General features: G+C 47.7%; 1 protein-coding gene and 1 long non-coding RNA gene across 4 annotated transcripts in view; one reads left to right on the top strand and one right to left on the bottom strand.

Annotated features, from left to right (window-relative positions):
* Positions 1 to 24,410, top strand: part of LOC125705069 (paired box protein Pax-5-like) — a 62,325-nt gene extending 37,915 nt beyond the window's left edge. For all 3 annotated transcript variants that reach the window (XM_048971404.1, XM_048971403.1, XM_048971405.1), the window contains exons 7-11: positions 597 to 726; positions 5,889 to 5,990; positions 11,074 to 11,160; positions 13,285 to 13,371; positions 17,784 to 24,410. In XM_048971404.1, the coding sequence (XP_048827361.1) occupies positions 597 to 726; positions 5,889 to 5,990; positions 11,074 to 11,160; positions 13,285 to 13,371; positions 17,784 to 17,860 (483 nt within the window). In that variant the 3' untranslated portion in view covers positions 17,861 to 24,410. The remainder of the gene's footprint in view (positions 1 to 596; positions 727 to 5,888; positions 5,991 to 11,073; positions 11,161 to 13,284; positions 13,372 to 17,783) is intronic.
* On the bottom strand, positions 5,595 to 8,280 carry LOC125705070 (uncharacterized). The gene is made up of 3 exons (XR_007381343.1): positions 8,197 to 8,280; positions 5,816 to 5,987; positions 5,595 to 5,695 (listed from the first exon to the last, which is right to left on the bottom strand). It is a non-coding gene; the product is annotated as an uncharacterized LOC125705070 (long non-coding RNA).
* Positions 24,411 to 25,598: the final 1,188 nt, after the last annotated feature.

Here is a 25,598-nt window from a genome sequence, read left to right as displayed (position 1 = left end):
CCACATGATTCGATTCCCAGATATTTTCAGTCCCACTCGATTTTATTCTCAGAATATTTAATTCCCAAATGCGTTCATCACCTACGGAGCTGAAAGGACCTGTGCAAAAACATAAGACATATATCCACATACGTGCGCAAAAGTATCTCCTGCACACGTGAAAGTAAGTCATGTCTTCGTGAAACTCTTGTGCATGCGAAAGTATCTCGTGCACGTGCATGTGCATGCAACACTCTTGTGCACACACAAAAGTAACAGAATTGTTTTTGCTCAGGTGCCTTCAAGGGCTCCGTAATCCCCTGATCATTCCAGTGCCAGCATATTTTATTGCCAAATTTAATTCCCAGATTATTCCAGTCCCACATATTTTTATTCCCAGATTATTCCAGTCTCACCTGATTTCATTCCCTTTTGTTCTTTATCTCTGCTTTTTGCTCATGGGTCTCTTTGGTCCAGGTGCTTCTGATGGGGGCTGGGGTGGGTGTGAATCTGACCTCTGAAATTGCTTTCGACTGCGAATGGTCCCCCCCCCCACTTTCAAACTCACGCCAATCTGCAGAGCTTCAGTCTCTCTCTCTCTGCTCTTCTCCCCACAGACTGCAGACTACTCCGCTATGGCGTCGCTGGCGGGGGGCCTGGACGAGATGAAGAGCAGTCTCACCAACCCTGGGCCGGCGGAGCTGGGTGCCGGCGTGACGGGGCCACAGTCGTACCAGCTGGTGGCAGGTGAGCACTAAGGGAGCCCACTGCCGGGCTGTGGAAGCATGGGCCGCCCACTGATCTACAACAGCACCTCTTATTGCCAGTAGTGGCTGCTCTGAATGCTTAGTCAAACAAGGGAGACAGATAAAAACTGCAAGAATAGCAACCCAGACATGGAAACGAGGGAGACCTGCCAGGGAATGAGAATGTCTGGCAAAGCGGGAAGCTACTTTGTGATTATGGTCTGTGGGGTCCCATTCCAATTCAAGCTGGTATTCCCTCACTGGGACAGAGAACACAGGCTTCCTAACTCACTGACTCCTGACATCCAGCTGGAAGGACACCCCCTCATGCGGAGGAGTCAGATGACAGACCCCAGGGAGTCAGCAGCCCAGGGAGTCAGCTGACAGAGCCTAGGGAGTCAGATGACAGTGCCCAAAGAGTCAGGAGCCCAGGGAGTCAGCTGACAGACCCCAGGAATCAGTTAACAGTGCCCAGGGAGTCAGCTGACAGACCCCAGAGAGTCAGGAGCCCAGGAGTCAGCTGACAGAGCCCAGGGAGTCAGATGACAATGCCCACGGGGTCAGCAGCTCATGGAGTCAGCTCACAGATCTCAGGGAGTCAGCAGCCCTGGGAGTCAGCTGACAGAGCCCAGAGAGTCAGCTCACAGATCTCAGGAAGTCAGCTGACAGAGTCCAGGGAGTCAGCTGACAGACCTCAGAGAGTCAGCAGCCCAGGAAGTCAGCTGACAGAGCCCAGGGAGTCAGCTCACAGATCTCAGGGAGTCAGCTGATAGAGTCCAGGGAGCCAGATGATAGACCTCAGAGAGTCAGCAGCCCAGGAAGTCAGCTGACAGAGCCCAGGGAGTCAGCTCACAGATCTCAGGGAGTCAGCTGATAGAGTCCAGGGAGCCAGATGATAGAGCTCAGAGAGTCAGCAGCCCAGGAGTCAGCTGACAGAGCTCAGGGAGTCAGCTGATAGAGTCCAGGGAGCCAGATGATAGAGCTCAGAGAGTCAGCAGCCCAGGAGTCAGCTGACAGAGCTTAGGAGTCAGCTGGCAGAGTTCAGGGGGTCAGCAGCCCAGGAGTCAGCTGACAGAGCTCAGGGAGTTAGCAGCCCAGGAGTCAGGTGACAGAGTCCAGGGAGTCAGGAGCCCAGGAGTCAGTTGACAGAGCCCAGGGAGTCAGCGGCCCAGGAGTCAGCTGACAGATCTCAGGGAGTCAGCAGCCCAGGAGTCAGCTGACAGAGCTCAGGGAGTCAGCAGCCCAGGAGTCAGCTGACAGAGCCCAGAGAGTCAGGAGCCCAGGAGTCAGCTGACAGTGCCCATGCATTCTGCTCTCTAATGAGAAAATCATTAGGATTGGAGAGGACAGCTGCTCTGACAAGGTGTATTAAAGGGTGTATTAAAGGGTCTCATGGGGGTGGTTGGAATGGGGGCTTGTCATTTACTGAAGAGACAGGGAAAAGGAGGGGGGGCAGGACTGTACCCTGACACTCACAATGAAATAAGGGAAGAAGAAAAACAGATCCTCGTTATGCTAAGGGCTTCCCAGCATCTGTGGCCCCACCCCTTATTCACACCGAGTCCAATTCACACTGGAAGTACCCCACAATGCTGGGACATTGCCCACAATGCTGGGACATTGCCCACAATGCTGGGACATTGCCCACAATGCAGGGACATTGCTCACAATGCAGGGACATTGCCCACAATGCAGGGACATTGCTCACAATGCAGGGACATTGCCCACAATGCTGGGACATTGCCCACAATGCAGGGACATTGCCCACAATGCAGGGACATTGCCCACAATGCCCCCCCCACACACACGCACTCTATGCCGCCCATTCCATCCAAAGGGGTGCCATGAGGTACCAGTCAGCTCTTGGGAGTGGGAACATTTTCATACATCTTTTTGAAGTTGAAAGGGCATTCTGGGAAATGGCTGTTAGTTTGTGGGCCACACCATAATGGAGAAGGGAGATCACCTGACCATAGACACCAAAGTCCAGAGAACTGAATGGAGTGTGATAGGGCAAACATGATTTCTGCTTTCTATTTGCCTGTGAAATATATTAAGTTTGTTTCTTACATGTTATATGTTATGCGTCTGTAAGATGTGTGCTTTGAATGAAGCAGAGGATATACACAGGAATGTCCGGCTGTGGGTATATACTTCTTTGGCTTTCACATCCACCTATAGCTCTACATGAGAGATACTTTTTGGGAACAGAGCACAAGGTCAGCCTGCACGCCAGGAGAAGCTCAGGTTAATTAAAGGTCTTGTGCTATGGCCTGAAGTCGATACTGTTACTCTGGCATGGGATTAGAGCCCGCAACCTTCTGGACATAGACTCAGATTCCTAACAAACTGAGATACACAACAGCCGTTAGCAAACAGTATTATAAATATGTTCCTGGGTAGTTAAATGCAGCACCATTTACACCTAGATTGAAGCAGACCTTTATTCTTGTTCGGGCTGATTTGTGTTTAGCGCTGCCCTCTAGTGGTGGGAAATGTAAATTTGAAACAGAGCATAGTCACGGTAAAGCCGACTTTTACTGCCCGGTGAAAAGCGACTTAATTTCATAACTGCTTGTAGCGTAACTCTCGTTTGAAGCTGTTTATTTCAGAGACGATCACATATTGCAGTATGTTGCATTTGCTGATATATAAATATTGCATTACTAGATGGGTAATATGATCCAACATGAACAGCTGTCTTTAGAGATGCTGTAATTGTTCCTTACTGTCCATCGTTGTTTTCTAAGTGCCTGCGAGTATGATCGTCGCCCCCTGCTGACAGGAACATGCTCTCCCTGGGCACCAGCCCCCCCCCCAGTGGACAGGCTCCTGTCTGATCCCTCTTACTAGACTTCCCCATATTCCCTCCCACTTTCTCCTCTCTCTTTTCCTCTTACCTTCTCATATTTATCCCCTTATCTCTCCTCTCCAACTCTCTTTTACTTTCTTTCTCCACTTAATCTGTCTCTCCTTCTCCTCTCACTCTCCTTCTACTCTCGCCTCCTCTCTTTTTCCTTCTCTTTTTGTCCTTCTCTCAATTCTTCTTCTAATCTCCTCCTTCTCTCTCCTCTCCTCATTCTCTTCTCCTCTCTCCTTACTCTCTCTCCTCCTTTTCCTATCCCTCTCCTCACTCCTCCTTCTTCTCTCTCTCTTCCTCTGCCTCTCCTTTGCCCACCCCGGTCCTGCCCCACGCAATGACCCGCTGCGGATTATCAGCCAGTCGCCACTAATGCCCCCCCCCCAAAACCCCCTTACTACTTCACAAGCTGAAGGAAACTTTGAAGTGTGGTAAGAGGAGGGAGGCAGGGCGCAGGTGTGAGACCTGCATTATCAAGATGAAGTTAAGCTACCGTGAGAGAGAGCAGACAGACTCCAGCAAACCCGGAAGGAGATGCTGTCCACACCACACCTAGGGCTTTCGCTGCATTATGTTTACACATTTTTATTTGTTTAGTTGACGTTTTTATCTGTAAATGGATACTTACTCAATGGCCCAATAGCGAAATCACTCTGCCAGCACTGAGACTGGAGCTGCCGACCTTCCGACCACAGACACGGGATCCAAACCCACTGAGCCACGCACTGTCCATGTTCCCTGCCTGTGCTCTCATTTTTGAAACCATTTTTACTAATTTGCATCTCATTTCAGATGTATTACACACCTTTCTTTAAGAATGTACGGCATGTTTTGTTGGCAGCTTTTGGTTTCGGGCTCAGCAGACACTGAGAGTCACAGATACAGGCTTGATCTTCACTAACCCTGTGATATTTACATTGAATTTATTTAGCATTTATCTTCATAGTAAAACACAGAGCCCCACAGCGCCTTTCCTTCTATTCCGGGACCTTGTAGCTGGGCCTGCCTCCTGCGGCTCTCATGGACCACCCCAGTATGGAGGTTGGGTCTGTCTGGTTCTGCCGTGAGCCCTTTTCCAGACCTTCCTTATTTTGGGAGAAGATTCCCAGCAGTCTGGCTATTGGGGCAGAATCACGCCATAGTTCTGACCCATTTTCTAAGGATCCCTTGCTGAGTTTTGAACCTGTGTCTCCGGGTCCCGCATTGACCCCAGAGCTGCCCAACTGCAGTCCAGCTCTCAGTGTCCTCCCTGCCCCCCCCACTGCTGAATAAAGAGAAGTGAGCGGAGGGGGCATTCATGAAGACGGATGGCGTGAACTCAGCTCGCTTTTATTGTGCTCACCGTGTGGAAGAGGGGAGATGATTTATCGCTACGGGGTGTCATGTAGTCTAATGCAGTTATAAATCCATGCAGTGTTGATGGGCAGCCGAAAGGCGGGAGGGAGGGGGTAGATGATAGGGGGGGGGGGTAAATGTGAGGACAGGGCCAGGCCAGGAGAAGGCTGGGATTGAGGGGAGGGGCAATAAGTTCCAGTGTCCTAGTGGAGACGCCTTTGGGTGCGAGGCATGTGTATATGGGTGGCTGGGGGGGGTTATGTGACACCTGCTTGCCTGTTATCAGCATGCCCCCCTGCCCGACCCCCCAGCACCTGTGGCATTTCACTATTTGTCAGGGGGCATCCTTGGTAGCCCCCGCCCGATTGACCCCTTCCCCCCGGCCTGTCTGCGTGGGGGACATCTCGCTAACACCGTCATTACGTGAATGCGTGTGTGACCGCTGTTTTATCAGCCACTAATTAGAGTGCCGGCAGACAGCTGAGGGCAGCTCGGGGGCCCGGGGCCCGGTGCCGATTGCGACAGCGAGGGCCCCCGGCTGGCCTTGTCACCCCCCCCCCCACTCGCCCTCCCTGCCCATGTCACTTTCTTGGCTTTGCGCTGCCCCACTTCTTGTTCATATAATTAAAGGCTGAAATTCCCCCCCCCCCCCCCCCCCATTAGCAGAATGAACCGGATAAACAAGCAGGACGTAGCGTCAGTGACTGATGAAAGTCGGGGGGACGTGACGTATTTTAACCCTTCTTGGGGAGTTTCCAGAAACTTCTACTGCTTTCTGAAAAAAAGTGCAGACGTCAAACAAATGTCGTTCGCTATCATGAATTGTGTGTTTCCTTGTCATCTTAAAAAGAATAACAGCAGCTTTAAAAGTGTTGATTGCTGGCAGTGAGCCGACCTGTAAACTGTGCCCGCCTCCCTGATCCGTGTGGCGACTGACCAAGGCGTACACGTGTGTCTCATCCCTGCAGGCCGCGACCTGGCGAGTACCACCCTGCCTGGGTATCCGCCTCATGTGCCCCCTGCTGGACAGGGCAGTTACTCCGCCCCTGCGCTGACCGGCATGGTACCTGGTAAGTAAGAATACCAGGTTGTTACCATTTTTTTAATATGTCCCAAATTTTGCATTAAGGAATATTTTTCTAACCTAAAACCTCTTTCTTTTAACCCCGAATGTGAAAAGCGTGGTTTGGTCGTAATCTAATTCTCACCCTTGTTTGGATGACATCACAGCCCATTCCGTCCACATCTGCGACATTTGATTCTTAATGTGATCATTACTGAGTTATTCCCACCAAATCCTAGGAAAGAAATTCCACCTAGTAACTGTCAGAGTCAGGGGCAAAGTGTCTGGTGTCTGGAAAGGGGCGGATCTTTCTGGCCAGATATTTGTGACATTTGGATGCCGGTGGGTCTGTTTATATCATGGGACACGTTGACAGTCACTAGACCCTGTTACTTGATGCTGGTTGTGTCGTGGTGTTTTTCGTGAAGAGGGCCTAGGGTGTGTCACTCCGGGAGAGATGCGTACATTTGTGGCACTCGCATTGCAAAGCCAGGCCTCCCAGAACGCGATCCGGTTCCACGTGTGTTTTGGAAAAACTGGGATGGTTTACAGATACAGTCTTTGTAAGTGCTGTCCAGCCTTGATACGAATGAGCAGACTAACTTTCCGGGTTCGATCAGACAGATTGAATAAATTTGACCGTTGCATTTTTCTCAGAATGGGGCCTCTGATTTTGCTACCCCTCCCCCGGCTATAACCTATGATAGCCTGTGTTATAAATCAGTCCCTAAAGCAGCAATGCACTCTGGTTCCATGGAACATTTTGGAGGGGTCCGTGTTCTACTGTATCCCCGGGACCCGTGCTTGATGTTCCGGGTTCAGGAATGTTCCGCGCAGAAAGGTCACCGTCGGCAGCAGGCCGGGATTTATGGCGTGGCGATTGACTCTGCGGCAGGCGCGGTTCTCCATAGCGTTGGCCACCTCGAGCGGCCCTGCAGCAGAGATGCCAAGCGGCGCCAGGGAGTAGCGCCTGATAATTGAATTCAAATCAGGTTATGTTTAACTACTGCTTGGTCATTTAAATAACTGTTGCCTGTCCTGTGTCCGCCCCTTCTGACAAGGGACCCCTCTTACCCATGTTTTTTTTTCTCCTCCTGTGGGGATCTCAGGAGAGGGAGTGTGCAGGGGTGTGTGTGCGGGGTGGGGGGGGTGGGTGTCTCTGGAACTTCCTCTTTCGTCCTGTCTGCTAGGATGACAGCACTCCCCTGGGAAGGGGGGGGGGGGAGGTGAGGGGTGGAGGGAGGCAAGGGGGTTGTTTTGTAGGGGGGGGGGCTTTTTAAGGGACAATGAATGGAAAGATGCAGCCAGCATATCGGAGCTTTGAATACAGTCATTAGGGCCCCTATGAAGCAGCTCAGCTGTCCGTTCCCTCATCAGTAATTTGTTTTAAATGAAAATCACCACTGACCCATGACTAATTCATTCATTTCCAGACACTCCATCTTATGTTCCTTCTACTCCTATGATCCGGATCCAAGACAACAGAGCCTGTTGGGGCTACACAACAGTCAGGGTTGAATTTTAATCCCGCGCACGTACACGCGGCTGTGCGCACGCACGCGCGCCGTAGGTGCGGGGAGCGCGCGATCGACTATCGCCGAGATATTCGTGTCTATATTCAAATTCACTTAAAAGCGTGCAATCTGCTCCTCGGTTTGCATCCATGCTGTACGGCTCCGTGCCGTACACTGTACTAATGCACGTCCTAGAAAAGGCAGTCGTGCGCAGAATCCTGGGTGTCTCCTTCGCATGAGCGCTATTTCTGCACCCAGCTAAATTTAATACATTAGCTTATATGGGGCTGCCCTTAAGTCATTTATAATTACCAAGAGTTTTGCGACATTTGCGGGGAAAAAAACTTTTCTTTCTTACCAGTGTTCCAGCAGACTTGAAAGGGTAAATCAGCGAATATAAATCGTAGAATAGTACGTCAAATGCAGGCATAGCGCATCAACAATTTGTCAAGTGCCAATGATTAAACATCGAATACTAAAATAATCAGCGGCGGAACCTAAGAAGCGCCTTTCACAGGTTCTACCTCAGATATTAAGCATATTAAATAACCTTACTGAAAAGTAGACACTTTATGATATTTTAACATACACATTAATTATAGATAGATAGATAGATAGATAGATAGATAGATAGATAGATAGATAGATAGATAGATAGATAGATAGATAGATAGATAGATAGATGAGATTTTTTATCACCTTTGTTAACCAGTTATATTAGCGGCCGTCGGAAGCGCAGCGTTTGCGCCTCTTCGTTACCCGCACGTTTGAGCGCAGATGTGAGCAGTGATGCGATCAGAGGGGGCCACCTCCTCCACCCCCCCGTAAAGCATATGCAGTGAGTTTCCCAGCGAAGCTATAGGAGCACAGTAATCATATTAAATATATTAGGAGCAATTCGTCGGTTAAAACATTGCTGTTTTTCTGCTCTATGCGAAGCACTCTGGGCATAGCCTAACGCTTACCAGTTTTTTGTTTTAATCTTCAATTTCATTAATAAGGTACGATGCTTCCTCACTGCACCGACACAGCTAAAGACCGCCAAAATAGGGCAGGGAGATCTCATTAACCGGGGGAGGTAGGGGGGAGTTAAAGACTCAGAATGTGCTTTAGAGGCTGCTTGGTGCTTAGGGAGGCGAGGGCAGAGGGTAATAGACCTCAGAGGAGTGCCGAGAGTGAAATATTGACTAATATGTAAGACAACTGGAGGTGGAGATACCCGCTTACTGAGGGAAGAATTTGAGGAAAAGGATGAATAAGAAAAAATCCTAATGTATATATTCCAAATTAATAAAGTTTAAACAAAACAGAGTTTTAAAAAAAACTAACCATTTCACAGTGCTGTAAAATTGCTGTGCAAATACAGTTTATTATATATACAAGAATATTTGCAGAGTAGCGATCACGACGAATGTTAAAATACCCAATGTGAACGCGTTTACGTTTTATTTTACGACCTTCCAGAACGTATTCCAATGAATAGTAGCGAGATTTGCAAACACGAGATAAAATGCATTCAAATAATGTAGCGCACTTACTTTACTTCACATGCAGTTAAACTTGTACGCATTATGGATCATTCCTGCAATATATGACAGCAATAAAGTGGCTTTTATTATACCGCGCGGAATGTGTTTAAACCCCCTTAAACGACTTTATTCTCAAGCTTAAAGCGACGGCGCGAAACTGTATATGTATGTATATATATATATATATATATATATATATATATATATATATATATATATATATATATATATATATATATATATATATACCAACGACCTTGTTGTTTGCGCCCCGAGCGCCAACAGCATTTTGCGCTTCTTTGACGAGCGGGTTTGACCTTGAGGGCGCAGCAGCGGCGGGAGCAGCCGCACCTCCGCCCTCCCCGCTGCCGCTCGCGCACACCCTCCCTGCTCCTTCCCCGCTCCCCGCTCCCTCCTGGAGATCACCCCTGTCTTCCCAACCTGACACGCAAACCTGTCGCCACACACGACTCTCCAGTGACAAGAGAGAAAATATTAACAGTCCGGGTCTGACAACTGATGTAAGATAGCAATTACCCCATCAGCTTAAAAGTCTTTAAAAATGCTGTCAATATTCCTGTTTTATTCTTTTTTATTAATAGTCATTGGCATCGCTGCTATGTACACAGCTTAAAGAAACCGACATTTAAAGTTATTTATATGGTCAGTAAATCCGCTCAGACTTAAGGATGCCAACTTCCAATTTAAAATAAGCAGGTTACTTTTTAATAGTAAATAGTGTCATATTTCCACCAAGTTTAAATTAGAGACAAATATGTTGGGGGGAGAGAGACCATTTTACTGGAACGTGAAACACGGAGTCCAGTCCACACTCCAGAAAGATGGTCATTGACAGCAATGCCTGCCCCCCACTTCAATGGAAGGTTTCCTTTTGTGTTTTTTGGGAGGTGGGGGACTGACTGGCTCCCCCACTACCTGATAAACACATCCCTATAATAATGTGCTCTTTAACCTGGAAATTCCTTTTTTTCCTTTTCATTTTCCAAATCCTTATCTCTGTCTCTGCTGTCCTCTGCCTCTCCTCGACCAAGCCCCCCCACCCCCCGCCGCCCCCCCATCTCCCCACCCTGCCCCATTCGGCTGCCTCTCTCCTCACTTCCCAGCACCGCATCCCTCGTTCCTCTCCTCCGGCTGCTGCGGGGGGTTGACACCGGGGGTGCATGGGAGCACTCAGGCAGAACAGACGGGGGTGGGGGGGCACAGGAGAGGGCCGGGGGGCCCAAGACTGTCAGCCAAGGGAAAGAGCTCCCTGGAGAGGAAGAGAGAGAGAGGGAGGGAAGAAGAGAGGGAACAAGAGGGAGCGAGACAACAAGATAGAGATGGAAGAAGATAGGGAGAGCCAGGAAGAAGAGAGATATGGAGAGACAGAGCGAGGGAGGGAGAAAGATATGATGAAGGGAAAGAGATGAAGAAGCAGAGCGAGGGAGAAAGAGAAGGAGAGACAAAGGGAGGGAGGTAGAGGCAGAGAGATGGAGAGAGGCAGGAAGAATGAGGGAGAGAGAGGGAGGAAGAGAGGGAGGGCGAAAGAGAGATGAAGACAGGGAGGGAGAAAGATGAGAGAGAGGGGGAGGGAGAAAAAGGGAGAGATTGAAAGGCAGGGGTGAGAGACGTAGGGAGAGAGATGAGAGATAGAGGGAAGGAGAAAGAAATGGAGGGAGAGAGACAGAAAGATGGAGGGAGATAGATGAGAGATAGAGGAATGAAGAAAGAGAGGGAGAGATGAGGGAAAGAGATGGAGAGAGGGAGGGGAGCTGGTGATGGGGTGAACAGGGAGGCCTCGAGAGGCCCTGGAAAGATTTGCCACCCTCACCAGAGAGACGTCAAAGGAGGCGAGGGGGAGCCCAGGGAAGGAGGCGTGTGGTACATTTACATAGCTGTCTAAGAGGCTTGATTTGCCCGCCATTGCAGCGAGCGCCCTGGCGGCCCCGAGCGGGCTCAGCGGGCTCAGCGGGCTCAGCGGGCGCCCGTGCACGACGCCAGCAAAGACTCTTTTTAACGCGGCGTTTTGCTCTCCGCTCTCTTGCAGGCAGTGACTTTTCCGGGAGTCCCTACTCCCATACGCAGTACTCCACCTACAATGAATCCTGGAGATTCGCCAACCCCGGCTTGTTAGGTGAGTCACGGCGTCTTGTCCCCCCGTGCCGCCTCCAGGTGTGAGTGGCCTGCACAGCGCCCCCTCTCTGCTAGTGGGTGTACAACAGCTTTCCAGCATGTGCCGCATAATGGATGATCAGTGGCCGGTTGACATATAAGAAGAGCCTTGATTCGGACCCTCTCCTGTGTGTTCCATCACTTTGCCGTATTTGTTTGGTCTCATCCGTGTTTATTTGGTGCCGGCTAACAAACGCCAGCAGAATGTGCAGCTCTGTGACGATCCACCTCTGGCCTGCAGCTAGGGGGCAGTGTTTCTATCAGTCTTTGTAGATTTTGTTGGTAGAATTATACCTATCCATCCATCTTCCAGCCGCTTAATCACTATAGGATTGCTAGGAGGCTTGGGGGCAGTCCCAGACTACTCAGGACACAAAGCAGGGATATGCATGGAAAGAGATGCTGGTCCATCACAGGGCACACATGCATGGACACACTCCTACACACAGTCACATGTTCTGGGCAATTTAGAGAAACCAGATTGTCCAGTGCGAATTTACACGACACGGGGAGTACATGCAAACTCCACACACACAGAGCAGAGGTGGGATTCAAGCCCCCGACCCTGGCAGTGTGAGGAAGCAGGGCTCCGCACCGAGTCCGATAGGGTAACGTATTCCTTAAATTCCAACAAGCCGCATTTTTAGTAAACAGAGTAAGCGATGAGGGCAATATCATGGATCTCGGATGAATTTCAAATACGTGAAACTGTGAATAATCTAAGAATTTTGCAAGTTAGGTTATATTTGTAAACTCTCCATGGAGTCTTACTCATCATTTCTTGTGCTTGAGTACAGCTGCATTTCACACTCCTTTTGCCAAGCCGTAATCTGCAGTGCTTCAGAACGTCCGGAAATTAGTAGATGAAATCCAGGGAGCAGAAGGCAGTGGGAACTTTTACATGTTAACATCTTTCCCTGAACTAGCATCTGACTGTTCGTTTTTTAAAAAACTCGATTCAGCAAAATTCTAAAAAGATCCTCAAAGGTTACAAGTTTTTCAGTACATTTGTGACGAAGGAGTTCCTAGGCAGAAAAGGACAGAGATACTTCTGTTGAAAATTTATATCGAGTTCTCTGCCCCGGGTCCCATCCACACCAATATTTCCCCAAAGTGCGGGTTCGACTTCAACAAAATAGACACAATTCTAGCTGTAAGGCAAACAGCTGAGCTGAAACAGGTTTACAGAAGAGCTTTAGTCTGTGCTGTACACACGTGTGTTGCATCCCAAACAGAGGAGGGGGGTTTGGTGGTCACAGTTTAACCGCTGTCTGGTGCTAGTGTCACTGTATGGCCATGTATGTGTTTTTCTGTCCGTGTCTATTACAACATTTATTCTGACCTTAACTGCATATACAATAAATTTAGCTAATCACGTTATGCAGTTTGAATTTAGATAATTGCAGTAGGCAGTATGAATTTAGCTATCTGCAGTATGCAGCATGAATTTAGCTAATTGCAGTATGAATTTGGTTAACTGCTGTATGCAGTGTGAATTCATTTAACTGCTGTATGCAGTATGAATTTAGCTAATTGCAGTATGCAGTATGAATTTAGCTAACTGCTGTATACTGTATGAATTTAGGCAATTGTAGAATGCAGTATGAATTTAGTTAATTGCAGTATACAGTGTGAATTTAGGTAATTGCAGTATGCAATGTGGATTTAGCTAATTGCAGTATGCAGTATGAAATGAATATGAATAATTTCTGTACAGCTTGTTTGTGATATTAAGTAATTCACTTAAAAAACTTGGTATCTATTATAGCCTGTGTATTTACAATATACCAGAAGTTTCCAGATGGAATTAATTTTGTTTGTCGTTACTGTAGTGAAAGATTTGTGACTTGAGATTTGAGGTGGACACTGGGTGTCATTTAGCATGGCTATGAAGTGTCAGGCAGTAGTTTGAGTTCCAATAAGAAAAGCTGGTTCTCTTGGCCTGGAGACAGATATGGACACGGAGTCTGTGTTTGACATTCAGGTGGTGTCACCGATTAGTTGAGGGTGTGGCAGGATTGAGACTATGAAGACCCCCCCCCCCCCCCATATCGCTTACCCATCCAGTGTCCTTTGCTCCCCTCAGTGTTCCAGCAAGACTATGGCTCGCGCCTGGGCCCCGAGATCGGATGCACCTCTGGGCTGTTTGCCGGTCAGTCGGGCCAAATGCAAGGTACGTAGGGAGCACACTCGGCAGGGGGCGGCTGGAATACAAAGGGAGGTCACTTTCAGAAATGCTGGGACGCGGGGGCAAGGGGGAGGGGTCTCATAGCTAAACAGAGTCACACTGCCTTCTGCTTCCGCTGGGTCCCAATCGCTGGCTATGGAGCCTCCCGTGACCTACCTGAGGGCCCTGTTTACGTTTCCGTAATTCTTAACCGCCAAGCCAGGCAATCGATTCACCCTCAGTCTGGAAGTTTATAGGACAGATGTTGCCATGTTTAAATTATTCAAATGCGATGCACGAATGTTGCCCCAGTGTTGAGGGCAGCCATGAGTAGGCATGGCCTTTTAAGTTCAGAAGTCCAGCTCTGATTGGATCTGAGCTCTCGCACAGCATTAATGTGTTTGTCACAGTCATGTGATGAATTCCACGCATGGTGGTTAGTTGCTATTAGTAAACCGTGCAAGAGATTGATAGGAGGAGGGTTGAGCATGCTGGGATGGAATTTGACAGCTGATCTCCATAGTCACAGAGAAAGCATGATGAGAGGGATCCTACATGGAGAAAGGCCGTTGGCTGCCGCCCGCTGTCGCATTTAGCTGTGGTCGTCAGCATGCTGTCCTCCATGACGGCGCAGAAGACCATGCAAACCACGGCCTTAACACCCCCAACTCTCCAACTCATGCCCCGCAATCTGAATCTCTCTGTCTGCCTCCTTCCATCCTCCGCCCTCCTTTCCGTTTCTGTAGGCCCCGCCATTCTTCTCTTCATTTCTCATGGCTAGGCCCCGCCCCCGCGGTGACCCCCCCCCATCTGTGCAAATACACAGCTATGGCCTTATTAGCCCATTAGCTTAGCGAAACACCGCTCTTCTGCATCTTTCCTCACTCAGATGGGACACACACACATCCACCAGTCCCTCCATCCCTTCCTCCATGTTCTGGCTCCCCCTAATGAAGAATAATGACGCAGCGGCTGCCCGGCGGGCTCCTTAAAGGTGTTTCATCTTACCAGCTCATCAGCACTTAAGGCCGACGCTGTGATCAGGATTCATTCCTTATTTTGGAAACTGTTACTTTTCCCTCGTGGTGATCAGGACAAGCGAAAGAGGGTTTAAATTTTATCTGACAGTGATCGCACTGCCAGAAGCACCCCCCCTCTTTCACTGCAGAAGTATGCAGTGCTACTTGGTCCTGGTTCACGGTCACAGAATGTGAATCCCAGAGGAGCCTCAAATCTTAGAGCCCACGCGCGAGTGGACGTTCCCTACCAATGGCCTGCTAAACCCCCCCCCCCTTCCCCAATGGACCCCCCCCACCCACCTTGACAGTCCTAGGGGACTTGCCCCATTCTCTAGGCCACAGACGCTTCATCTGTGTTGGCCTAGCTGGGAAGGCCAGTCCGGACCAATTTGGATTGCCAAGTAGTTTGCACCCTCTGACCGATAACCCACAGCACCTCCTTCAGGTGAACGGCGGTGAGTGCATGTGCGACCACAGAGTAAGCAGGAACAACATGCAACGATTTTAAAAAATCAAAATGAAAAAAACCTGTTATTTCTGTTATTAAGATTTTTTACAGCTTTAGGTCTTTTACAGTTTTTACATTTTTTACATTTTTACAAGTCTTTTACATTTACAGTATTTGGCAGATGCCCTTAGCCAGAGCGACTTACATACGTGCTTTGAGACTCTGCGATGAATTTTTCCGATACAAGCTCAATAAGGACCCAGGCTATACCATCTATCTGAATACTCTGTTGGGAAAGTGCTAAATTTTTATATATATATATATATATATATATATATATATACACACAAACAAGGAAAAGAGCTTAGAGTAAGAATACAGAAGTACTGTACTACTTCAAGTATTTCTGAAAAAGGAATGTTTTCAGTTGTCGCTTGAAGACAGTCAAGGATTCAGCTGTTCGGACATCAAGGGGGAGTTCATTCCACCAACTAGGTGCCAGGACAGAGAAGATCCTTTTAGTGACAATATATCTATATATGAGAGTGTTGTACTATTTCTTTGGCCAGAAAAAAATTATCTCTTAGAAAAACTTTGAATCATTACCTTATTAATTTCTGTTTTGTACTGTATAATACAGAGAAAGGACTTTGTCCATGTCCCAACTGCAGGATTGAGTCTAAGGCAGTGAAACGCCTTTGTCCATGCCCCGACTGCAGGATTGAGTCTAATGCAGTGAAACGCCTTTGTCCATGTCCCGACTGCAGGATTGAGTCTAATGCAGTGAAACGCCTTTGTCCATGTCCCGACTGCAGGATTGAGTCTAATGCAGTGAAACGCCTTTGTCCATGTCCCGACTGCAGGATTGAGTCTAATGCAGTGAAACGCCTTTGTCCATGTCCCGATTGCAGGATTGAGTCTAATGCAGTGAAACGCCTTTGTCCATGTCCCGACTGCAGGATTGAGTCTAATGCAGTGAAACGCCTTTGTCCATGTCCCGACTGCAGGATTGAGTCTAATGCAGTGAAACGCCTTTGTCCATGTCCCGACTGCAGGATTGAGTCTAATGCAGTGAAACGCCTTTGTCCATGTCCCGATTGCAGGATTGAGTCTAATGCAGTGAAATGCCTTTGTCCATGTCCCGACTGCAGGATTGAGTCTAATGCAGTGAAACGCCTTTGTCCATGTCCCGACTGCAGGATTGAGTCTAAGGCAGTGAAACGCCTTTGTCCATGTCCCGATTGCAGGATTGAGTCTAATGCAGTGAAACGCCTTTGTCCATGTCCCGACTGCAGGATTGAGTCTAATGCAGTGAAACGCCTTTGTCCATGTCCCGACTGCAGGATTGAGTCTAATGCAGTGAAACGCCTTTGTCCATGCCCCAACTGCAGGATTGAGTCTAATGCAGTGAAACGCCTTTGTCCATGCCCCGACTGCAGGATTGAGTCTAAGGCAGTGAAACGCCTTTGTCCATGTCCCGACTGCAGGATTGAGTCTAATGCAGTGAAACGCCTTTGTCCATGTCCCGACTGCAGGATTGAGTCTAATGCAGTGAAACGCCTTTGTCCATGTCCTGACTGCAGGATTGAGTCTAATGCAGTGAAACGCCTTTGTCCATGTCCCGACTGCAGGATTGAGTCTAATGCAGTGAAACGCCTTTGTCCATGTCCCGACTGCAGGATTGAGTCTAATGCAGTGAAACGCCTTTGTCCATGTCCCGACTGCAGGATTGAGTCTAAGGCAGTGAAACGCCTTTGTCCATGTCCCGATTGCAGGATTGAGTAAAATGCAGTGAAACGCCTTTGTCCATGTCCCGACTGCAGGATTGAGTCTAATGCAGTGAAACGCCTTTGTCCATGTCCCGACTGTAGGATTGAGTCTAATGCAGTGAAACGCCTTTGTCCATGTCCCGACTGCAGGATTGAGTCTAATGCAGTGAAACGCCTTTGTCCATGCCCCGACTGCAGGATTGAGTCTAATGCAGTGAAACGCCTTTGTCCATGCCCCGACTGCAGGATTGAGTCTAATGCAGTGAAACGCCTTTGTCCATGCCCCGACTGCAGGATTGAGTCTAATGCAGTGAAACGCCTTTGTCCATGCCCCGACTGCAGGATTGAGTCTAATGCAGTGAAACGCCTTTGTCCATGTCCCGACTGCAGGATTGAGTCTAATGCAGTGAAACGCCTTTGTCCATGCCCCGACTGCAGGATTGAGTCTAATGCAGTGAAACGCCTTTGTCCATGTCCCGACTGCAGGATTGAATTCCCTTTTCAGCATAGAGGCCTTGCACATGAGTGTTTCCATAACTGTCCTGTTGCATGAATTTGAGCGTCCCGATTTATATACACACATTGTAGCCCCTGCTGATGTGCATTGAAAGAGTCTACCCATAGCTTTCCAGTTTATCAATATCTTCCCCTGGCACAGATGGTACCTGGTCTGGAGTTTGTCAATGTCCAAGGGACTTCATCTACTCCCAAGACACAGAAACATGACCCAGAGAATAACACAATATCCTGGCTGATCCATCCTTGTATTGATGGTCTGTCTTTTCTACCATAGTATCAATGCACCATATTCAGCTGATTGAATAATTGTCCATTTAGGTTCTTGCTTTGTTCGGAAGATGTTCTGCAGCTCCTACTCCAATACTGCTAACACTGGGAATTCAGTGGAAGCTCAGCCTAGCTGCACATATGCCTAGTTTACTCTTCAACTGTATGTATTTTTGTAATGTGCTATTTGACTAGTATTTTGGTTTGGACAAAAGTGTCTGCTAAATGTGTAAAATGTAAATGAATTGGAAATGGTTCTGATTTCTAACTGGATAATCCCGCTGTCCATCAGCAGCAGTGAGATAAAGACATCAGGGGAGGTTACTTCTAGGGAAGATGTCTGCTCTGCTTGTTGGGGTTGACAGTTTCAGGACTGTTTTCTTGTTTCCTCCACAGGGTCTCCTTACTACTACAGTGCTGCCACCCGAGGAGCAGGACCGGCCGCCACCACCACTGCCTACGACCGCCACTGACCCACCCCAGGGGTGGGGGAGGAATGGGGGGCGACGGAGGAAAAGCACCAGCACCAGCCCGCGTAAATCTGCTGAGAGGGTGGAGGGAGAGAAGGACTCACTCGTTCTGAATGCCTTTTTCTACAGGCATTCTCGCGGGCAGCCTCCGAGACCCCAGCCTGAGGTCTTTAAATATGACACATGCTCCCCCCAACCCTCCCTCAACCCTTCTCCAATCCAAAAAAAGAGAAACATAGATGGCCTTAAGGTCACTGTCCAGCCAGAGGTGCCCAACGCCAAACTGATGCCGATAATGAGAGCTGGGTGGTACCCTGACAGCTCATAAAAAAAAGGTACCGATTTGTCCCTCAAAACCACCCATCATACATGGACCAATCAAAGGTTTACAATCCAACGTGTTGACCAGTAATCGCCGACAGCAACCAGCACCGGAAGTGGCAAACTCAGCATTTCATTTTTCCGCTGACGAGTAGAAAAGGAGAAAGCATACGAGATCTCGGCAATCATTCCTGTATGCAGCCAGCTTCCAGAATAACAGCAAACACAACAATGGTTGTCATCACCCCAACTTCTCGCATGGGTTTTCTTCATCTGCCTTGTCCTTTGTCACCTCCGTCCTGACGTGCCACTCAACGTAACGTGTACCACCCCTTGCCTCCAGAGGAAGTCAGTTGTCTCTTGAGCGCCCCCCCAGGGGACTTATTTCACATTACACTAACATGTCCCCCCAGACCATATTCCAGACATCCACACTGAACATGCACAGGGTTTTCCATGGGGCGGGTACCTGGGCTGTATGGTGAACATGCTGTGGAAATAGCAGACCCGTCTCGCCAGTGGTAGCAGTCCCGTGTGTTTTGGTCTAATAGGACAGGAAGTTCACGGAGATCAGGAAGCAGGTGGAAGCCTGAGAGACCCTCCTCACAAGGCCGCTGCTCCCATAGGCAACTTGTATTCATCCCACCATATTCCAATCCCAGCACTTTTAGTAGATTCAACTCTTAACTCAGCTTAAGATCCCATTTTGAAATCGCAGTAAATGTATCCTCCAGGGGACATCGCTGATAAGAGGCGGTGACCCCCCCACACCCATTCACACCCCCTTTTGTGTCCCCGGTTTGCAGGATGGGACCACTATGGTGACAGACAAAGAGACCATTTTCTCCCCCCGGGAACGAGGCCCGGCGTTTATCCGTCTTTAATGAGTATATATTGGCCTGAGAGTCTCCCAGTGGCTGAACTGAAGTGGTCTTGCCAGTTTAGATGATGATTGAATTGATGAAGAGCTGGCGGCAAAATCCTCTGGCGGAATTGAGAATCTTTTCTTTGTAAAACCCTGTGTAGACACTTGGGTCCTGTGCCGGTGTGTGTATGAAGCTGATTTTCTTTTCTGGAGTGCCATTTGCTCAGTGTAGATTCAACTGCAGAGGGCTTTGGTGTGAGATGATGCTGTCCGTCTTGCCATATATTGATCTACATGCATTCTATGGGGAAGCACAGATGCAAAACATCTTGCTGACTTCCCTCTTGCTTCTTTTCCTGTTCATATCCTGGGGGATTTGACGTCCTGCTCCAAATGCTACTTTAGACTGTTGAGACACATGGAGGGGTGCGTTATAAACTCGGGTTCGATGGTGGGAGGGGGGAAGCGGAGTGTACACAGTGACTCTTCTTTCCCGGAGACCCATCGAGCTTATTTCTCGATGTAAAATGTCCTTTTGGGGGAGCAGAAGTTTGAACATCATGTCCCTTGATGTTTTTGTATCTCACATAGAGAGGCCTACACCCACCTGCTGCAAATTCACATATGGACATAGAACAGCACACAGATCTCCAACATCATTTCAAGCATGGCCTGGTGTACATGACCTTGGCCAGCCAAATATAATAGTCTGAAAATAGTACAATAGTGGCCGATAACATGGTGTGTGCAGGGTACAGTGGTTTGATAATCTAGCTAAAGAACACCAGCTTTGGATTTAGGGCAGGGGGAATGGAGAGAAACCGTGAGGTGATTTATCAGCTGGAAACGTGGCAATTTCTGCTCCCTCGTTCGTACCAGACGTTTTGAAATAATTCTTTACTCAGGGTAAGACCTTCAGCATTATCCGAAAGGGTGCTTTGGTGAAAGGCAAGAGTTAAAGAGCGCTCTGAGGGAATGAAGAACATAGGCGCTACAGGACAGTTTGGAAGTACAACATGCCAGATGGCCATGACAATGTCAGTCAGTGGCGCGGAATTGTGCTGTGCCGGGAAGCAAGACTAAAGCACAACAACAATGAGCCCAATCAACATTCAACAATGTTGTACGTCTTCTCCAGACAACCTACCTTGATATCCTGTTAGAAGTGCATTCAGAATGACGTCATTTCCTCTGTACCACTACTAACTAGTACAAATGTATCCAATAGCATGTAAAAACTATACGTATAGGAATATATTTATATATGTACACCGAGTATGTACAGAACTCCAAAAACTGACTTACAGCACAGAAGCGTAGGTTCTCTCTATATGCAGAGCATTTGAGTAGGATTTTAATGTGTCTTAAATGGGTTTAGATGGTGAAGAGTTTAATATATTTCTATGGTAGCCTAAACATGACCAGTGTTCTGTAGATGGTGTGTGACAGTGAGTATGGTAGCAGGATACGTTAAATGAAACACAGGATCCCACGACAGCCATAGTGAGAAGCCATCACCCAGTTGCACTTCTCCCCAAGTTGCTTGTAAATTTAGTTGCCACCTCTTGTCTGTGATCCTTGGCTGTCTTGCCCATAAGAGATTGAGGACACGGAAAAAGTGCATGGTATCTTGATACCCAGTGCAACTTCCACGTCATACCGTAGTTTACGCAAGTGGCAGGGGACAAGTCGAGACCTCCAAGGTAACTGAAGACCCGCGTCCGAGGATGAATGCCTTCACTGGCAGTGCCGCTCAGGGGGAGGGTGCTTCTCAGGGGGAGGCCATCTCTGTAGATTCCCGCTTGCAAGGCCGCAGCGTGGCAAGGGGGGGAGACACTGTGTCCCAAGATCCTCTGGTCCGCCGTAAAACCATGTGACACAATACATGACCAAAAGTATGACGAACCTTCATTGAAAACGCCTCCCTTTGTGGCTAAGTAAGACCTTTAGCATCAGTTTGAGCATTAGTTTGAGCCCAGATGAGAGGATTATTTTGCCTAATACCCGTTCGAGCTTTCAGTTTGGTTGAATGAAATCATCACGGCACAGGAAAGCGGTGCGTGTGAAGTTCTGGAACCTCATCTGGAACCTAAATCACGTGAGGCAGTCCGATTCATTTTTGATGTCTCCTCTATGTGTTGCAGTGTTATCTTCTGAATGTAAGCATCATCTTGTGAATTCATGCATTTCTTAGGCTAACTTGCGTAGACGCAACCCATGGAACCATCAGAGCAGTGTTAAAATTGACCTTATTCCTTCCATCCAAGGAGCGATGCACCTGAAGTACACCAGCTAATTTACAGGACAGTGCCTTCTCTCAGCGTCAGTGACATTCTCATATACCCTACTCTCCTGTGATTGTCAGCAACCCAAAGTCATCTAGTGGACTTGGACGTCCCCAAAAAGCTGCCAATGTTTAATGATTTCCAGCTGGGAAATTCAACCATTGATGGTCATGTGGTTTATTGCACTAAACGCAGAACCTTCGACAGACAGGAAAAACTCAGTCTAGGGGGTTATTTCAGCACAAGTATGCCAGTAGTCACGGAGCACAATCAAGACCCAAGTTGCCTGTTTGGTTTGGGTTATGAAGCTTTTTTTATGGAATTATGATGCTACAAGCAGTATTAAAACATATTTGCAGAGTATGCAATTCAGATTTAGGGCTCTGGTATTGTAACCGCAAACAGCCCCGACTTTTGTTCTGTTGGTTTGAACTTCTTAGGAGCTCAAATCTTGATCCTGAAGTGCAGGACTGCTAGACAGTGTTATCATACCATAGCAGAATTGTAGTGTAGATTTCACCCCTCACCATTGGACCATTTCTCATCCCCAGTGTCCTCCTGTGTTGTATGTCTGTTTGCTGTATGGCTCTTAACGAGCACCCAACATAGGCATGTGACCTTCTGCGAATGTTCCGCTGACTTGAACTCCTGTTATCTGTCTGAGGTCCAAATCAATGCTTCGGGGACACAGCAAACAGAACCTTCAGCTTAGGCCTCCTCTAGCAGTTAACACCGAGTTTAGCTAGTTGATCCATATCTAAAGAGGGTTGCCCTAACCCTGGTTTGACCCAAGCTCAGGTGAAGCGAAGCACAGCAGAGTTGTCATGCTAACACTCTGAAAGGCATGACTGGGGATGTGTACTTCCTTACCTGCTGTGTCCTCTGTGGCGGTTGGGGTTGGGGGGGGGGATACCGGCCCTCAGGGACCGTAGACCTGCTGCGACATCAGAAACCATCCTCTCCATCTTCATAAAATCAGCTGATCGCTCCCCATTCCCGCAAGATCAAATGTGCTTACCTCCCTGAAAAAAACGTGCCCCATGTCTCCTTAGGAAAGGTTATTTCGATATCATTCAAAATTGCAAATCCTTAAAAAAAATACTGAATAAAATCAAAAAAGTGGGCGTAATATTCACGGGCCCTGTCCAATTTTCATACTGACCCTCATGAATAATCTAGGATGCAAATCAGAGGAGGTATATTTATGATGTTTTGTTACTACTGCGCAACCCGTCGCCTCGACACATCTATCAGCACAACGCCCAGCGAGTTGGGCGCACGATTATAAACGGAATTATAATGAAGCAAAAAGTGACTTCATTACAGCGGTAATTGATTTTCTGGGCTTTGTTCTTACTCTTTGGTCTGCTAACCATTCGCTCCTACTGACAAAAAAATCCCTTTGAGCCAATCACAATGTATAATTCTTCTCATTAGATTCAGCAGAACGCATTGTTGAAGTTCTGCGATTTTAATAAGTCTGTTCCAGGAAGTACAAAAAGAATTATTATTAGATTTTTTTTTTTTAACTCCCGTGAGATGAAAAAAAGCCGCAAAACAGCAAGTGTGACATGTTAAAGTTTCTCTTAATGTAACTGAAGAATTAAATGTTTGGGGGGAACACACATTATGACACATGAAATAGCAAGGGTTTGCGTCTTTTGATTAAACGCTGAAATAAAGGACTGTTTTATTCTGTCTATTCCTACATGCAAATATTATCACATTTTATAGGGGCTAATTGGTCTGTGATTCTAATGATCCCATTTCATGCAAAGCTATGGATTGCTTCAGGGGACATCAAGGATTAGGCCTTTATAGCTGTCTGAACAGCTCAGCAACTATTTAAAATGAAAAGGGGGGAGGTACCACACTCCACCGAGGAGTTTTGTTAGCTGATAATGGAATTTCTTGCGCAATGGGAGAGACCACCTCGGAAAATTTGAAAGTCACTCTCGTACGTCCCGTCTCTCCGTTTACATACCGGGATCCTTCGGTTCCTAGGCGCAAGAGATACTGGCAGCCTATCATCTTGCGACAGATTGAGACGCTAATCCCCGCTCACCGCGACGGGCTACCGAGATTTCGGAATCGGAGGGGTGGCGGTTCGTTCGCTGCAACTGGGGTGGCTGGGATGCCAGACTGGGAGGGTCTAGCCTTTACTAAGGATTTCCAAAAAAAAAAAAACACAGATGTCCTGGTTCTCACCTTACAGTGGCCTTTCTGTAAACCCTCGTTATGTTGTGTCCGTGGCTTCTTCTGTTCTGGAGTGTTGAGGATATTTTATACCGACTAGGTTTTTGGAGAAAAAAACGCTGTGAGGAAAGCAGGCGGATTTGTAAATCGAAACTCGTCGACGTTAAAAAAAATAGCTAAACACAGAAACACGTAAATACGAATACATATCTATAGCATCCACCAAAGTCTGAGATGCCAGTTTAAAAAAGGAAAAAAAAGCGTCACTTGTAAAGAATTGAAAAAAAGTTAAAAAAAAAAAAATACATTGAAAATGCCTTGAAAAGGATGGAGACGACAACGAAAAAAGGATCCTTCTTTAAGAAATGTGTATGTTTTCTATTCAATTTTCTAGTAGCTAAAACAAACTCGGTGTTCTTTATTAGTGTCGTGTGTTGCTTTTCGTGTCATAATATTTGAATGTACTTACAACAGGGCCAATTTGCCAAAGATATACAGTATCGATTCATTTCTCTCTCTGATTTTGTTTTCCGGGTTGTTCAAGCTGGAAATTGTGACTTAAATATCATTATTATTTTGATTGCTATTAATATTATTATTATTATTATTATGTTTTTTTTTCTTTCAAGAAATTTAATTTTATTTCAGGTTTTTTTGTTTATAAGATATGGTGAATTGCAGCCAGCTGAGAATGACTCAGCACAAACCTGCAATGTTATGAGATTGTAGGCTAATCAGTATATATGTACATCTGTTCACCTGAGTGACTGTCCTTGTGAATTATCGATTTATGTACCAGTAATGTGAAGCAAAAGTAATTATTTGTAAATATTTGCCATAATTTTATTGGTTCCTAAAAATAAAAGTAATTTTTTTTAAGTGAAAAGCTCTCCTGTTGTCGTGCTCATCTCAATGGCTTCTGTCTCATGTACCATGTGACCCGCAGACTGCTGGGTGATTGGTTTTCACATGAAGGTCACATGATGTGACTGGTGGCTGATGGGTAGAATATTAATGAATTAATTAGGGGTTATTTGTGATGGTAAAGATTGGTCTCAGTCAGCTTCAAACTTTGAATATTAATTATTGCACCTTTACTTCAATTCTTTTATATTGAAATAATGATATTTCTGATTATTTTACAGTCGAAAGGTATACACCATGACCCCCTCCCCCCAAAAATGCCGAAGCTGAACTTCCAGCCCAGATGGGTGGGGGCCGGGCTGGAGGGGTCGGGGCTCAGGGCGATGTCGGCTGTCCTGCTGGCGGCCCAGGGGCACTTGGCCAGAGTCCCAGGCGGGTGGGGGGGGTGGTGGGGACCCGGGTGATAATGGGACACATGCGGAACGACACGCCACATGCATGCTAAACAACATATACCCAGCTTGAGGCCGAGTGGCAGCCAGGATGCTGTTTGGGCCGGTGCCCAGGCCTGTGTGTGGGCATGGCAAGGGAGGGCACCACCCCCCCTCCACAGCCCGCAGGCCGTCACAGCGAGGGAGGGAAATGGAGCCAGGATGCCAATAGGGGCTTATCCCTGGGGGGCACAGCCAGTCAATCATGTCGGCAACACAGGTCTATAGTGCTCAATCCTCAAAAGGGGTACTGACTTAGCAAACCACGGGCACTCCCCGCCCCCCCCCCCCATACAAAACTTCAACACCCCCCCTTCATTGCCTAATTTCGCTTTTTCTCAGACAGTCTGTGCTGGGGGGCAGGGAGCAGGTGCCGATGTGAAGTTTGCCTTGGGTGGCCAACGTCATCGCTATTGAAATCCCACTGGCACGTAGACAGCCCTAATTTCCAACCACCCCCTAGTGCCGGAAAAGCTGCACCGGGAGGCTCAGTCGATGCCGTCACGCTTCCCAGAGCCTTTCCGGTGTCAGGCAGGGACGAGCCCAACTCCCTTCAAACTTTTTTTTTTTTTTTTCCAGGCAAAGGGGGAAAAAATTACTTACATAATGTTCCAAAAAGCTTATTTAAAAACAGTTGAATAATAAGGGTGAGCTGTTCCACTGCCCCCCCCCCCCCCCCGCCCCCTCTTAGGAGAGCGGGTGAAGTTCCTCAGAGGGAG

The sequence above is a fragment of the Brienomyrus brachyistius genome, chromosome 12 (genome assembly GCF_023856365.1).
Source record: "Brienomyrus brachyistius isolate T26 chromosome 12, BBRACH_0.4, whole genome shotgun sequence".
Taxonomy (NCBI): Eukaryota; Metazoa; Chordata; class Actinopteri; order Osteoglossiformes; family Mormyridae; genus Brienomyrus; species Brienomyrus brachyistius.
Note: the sequence above shows the minus strand (reverse complement) of the source record. Positions and strands in the feature narration are given on the sequence as shown.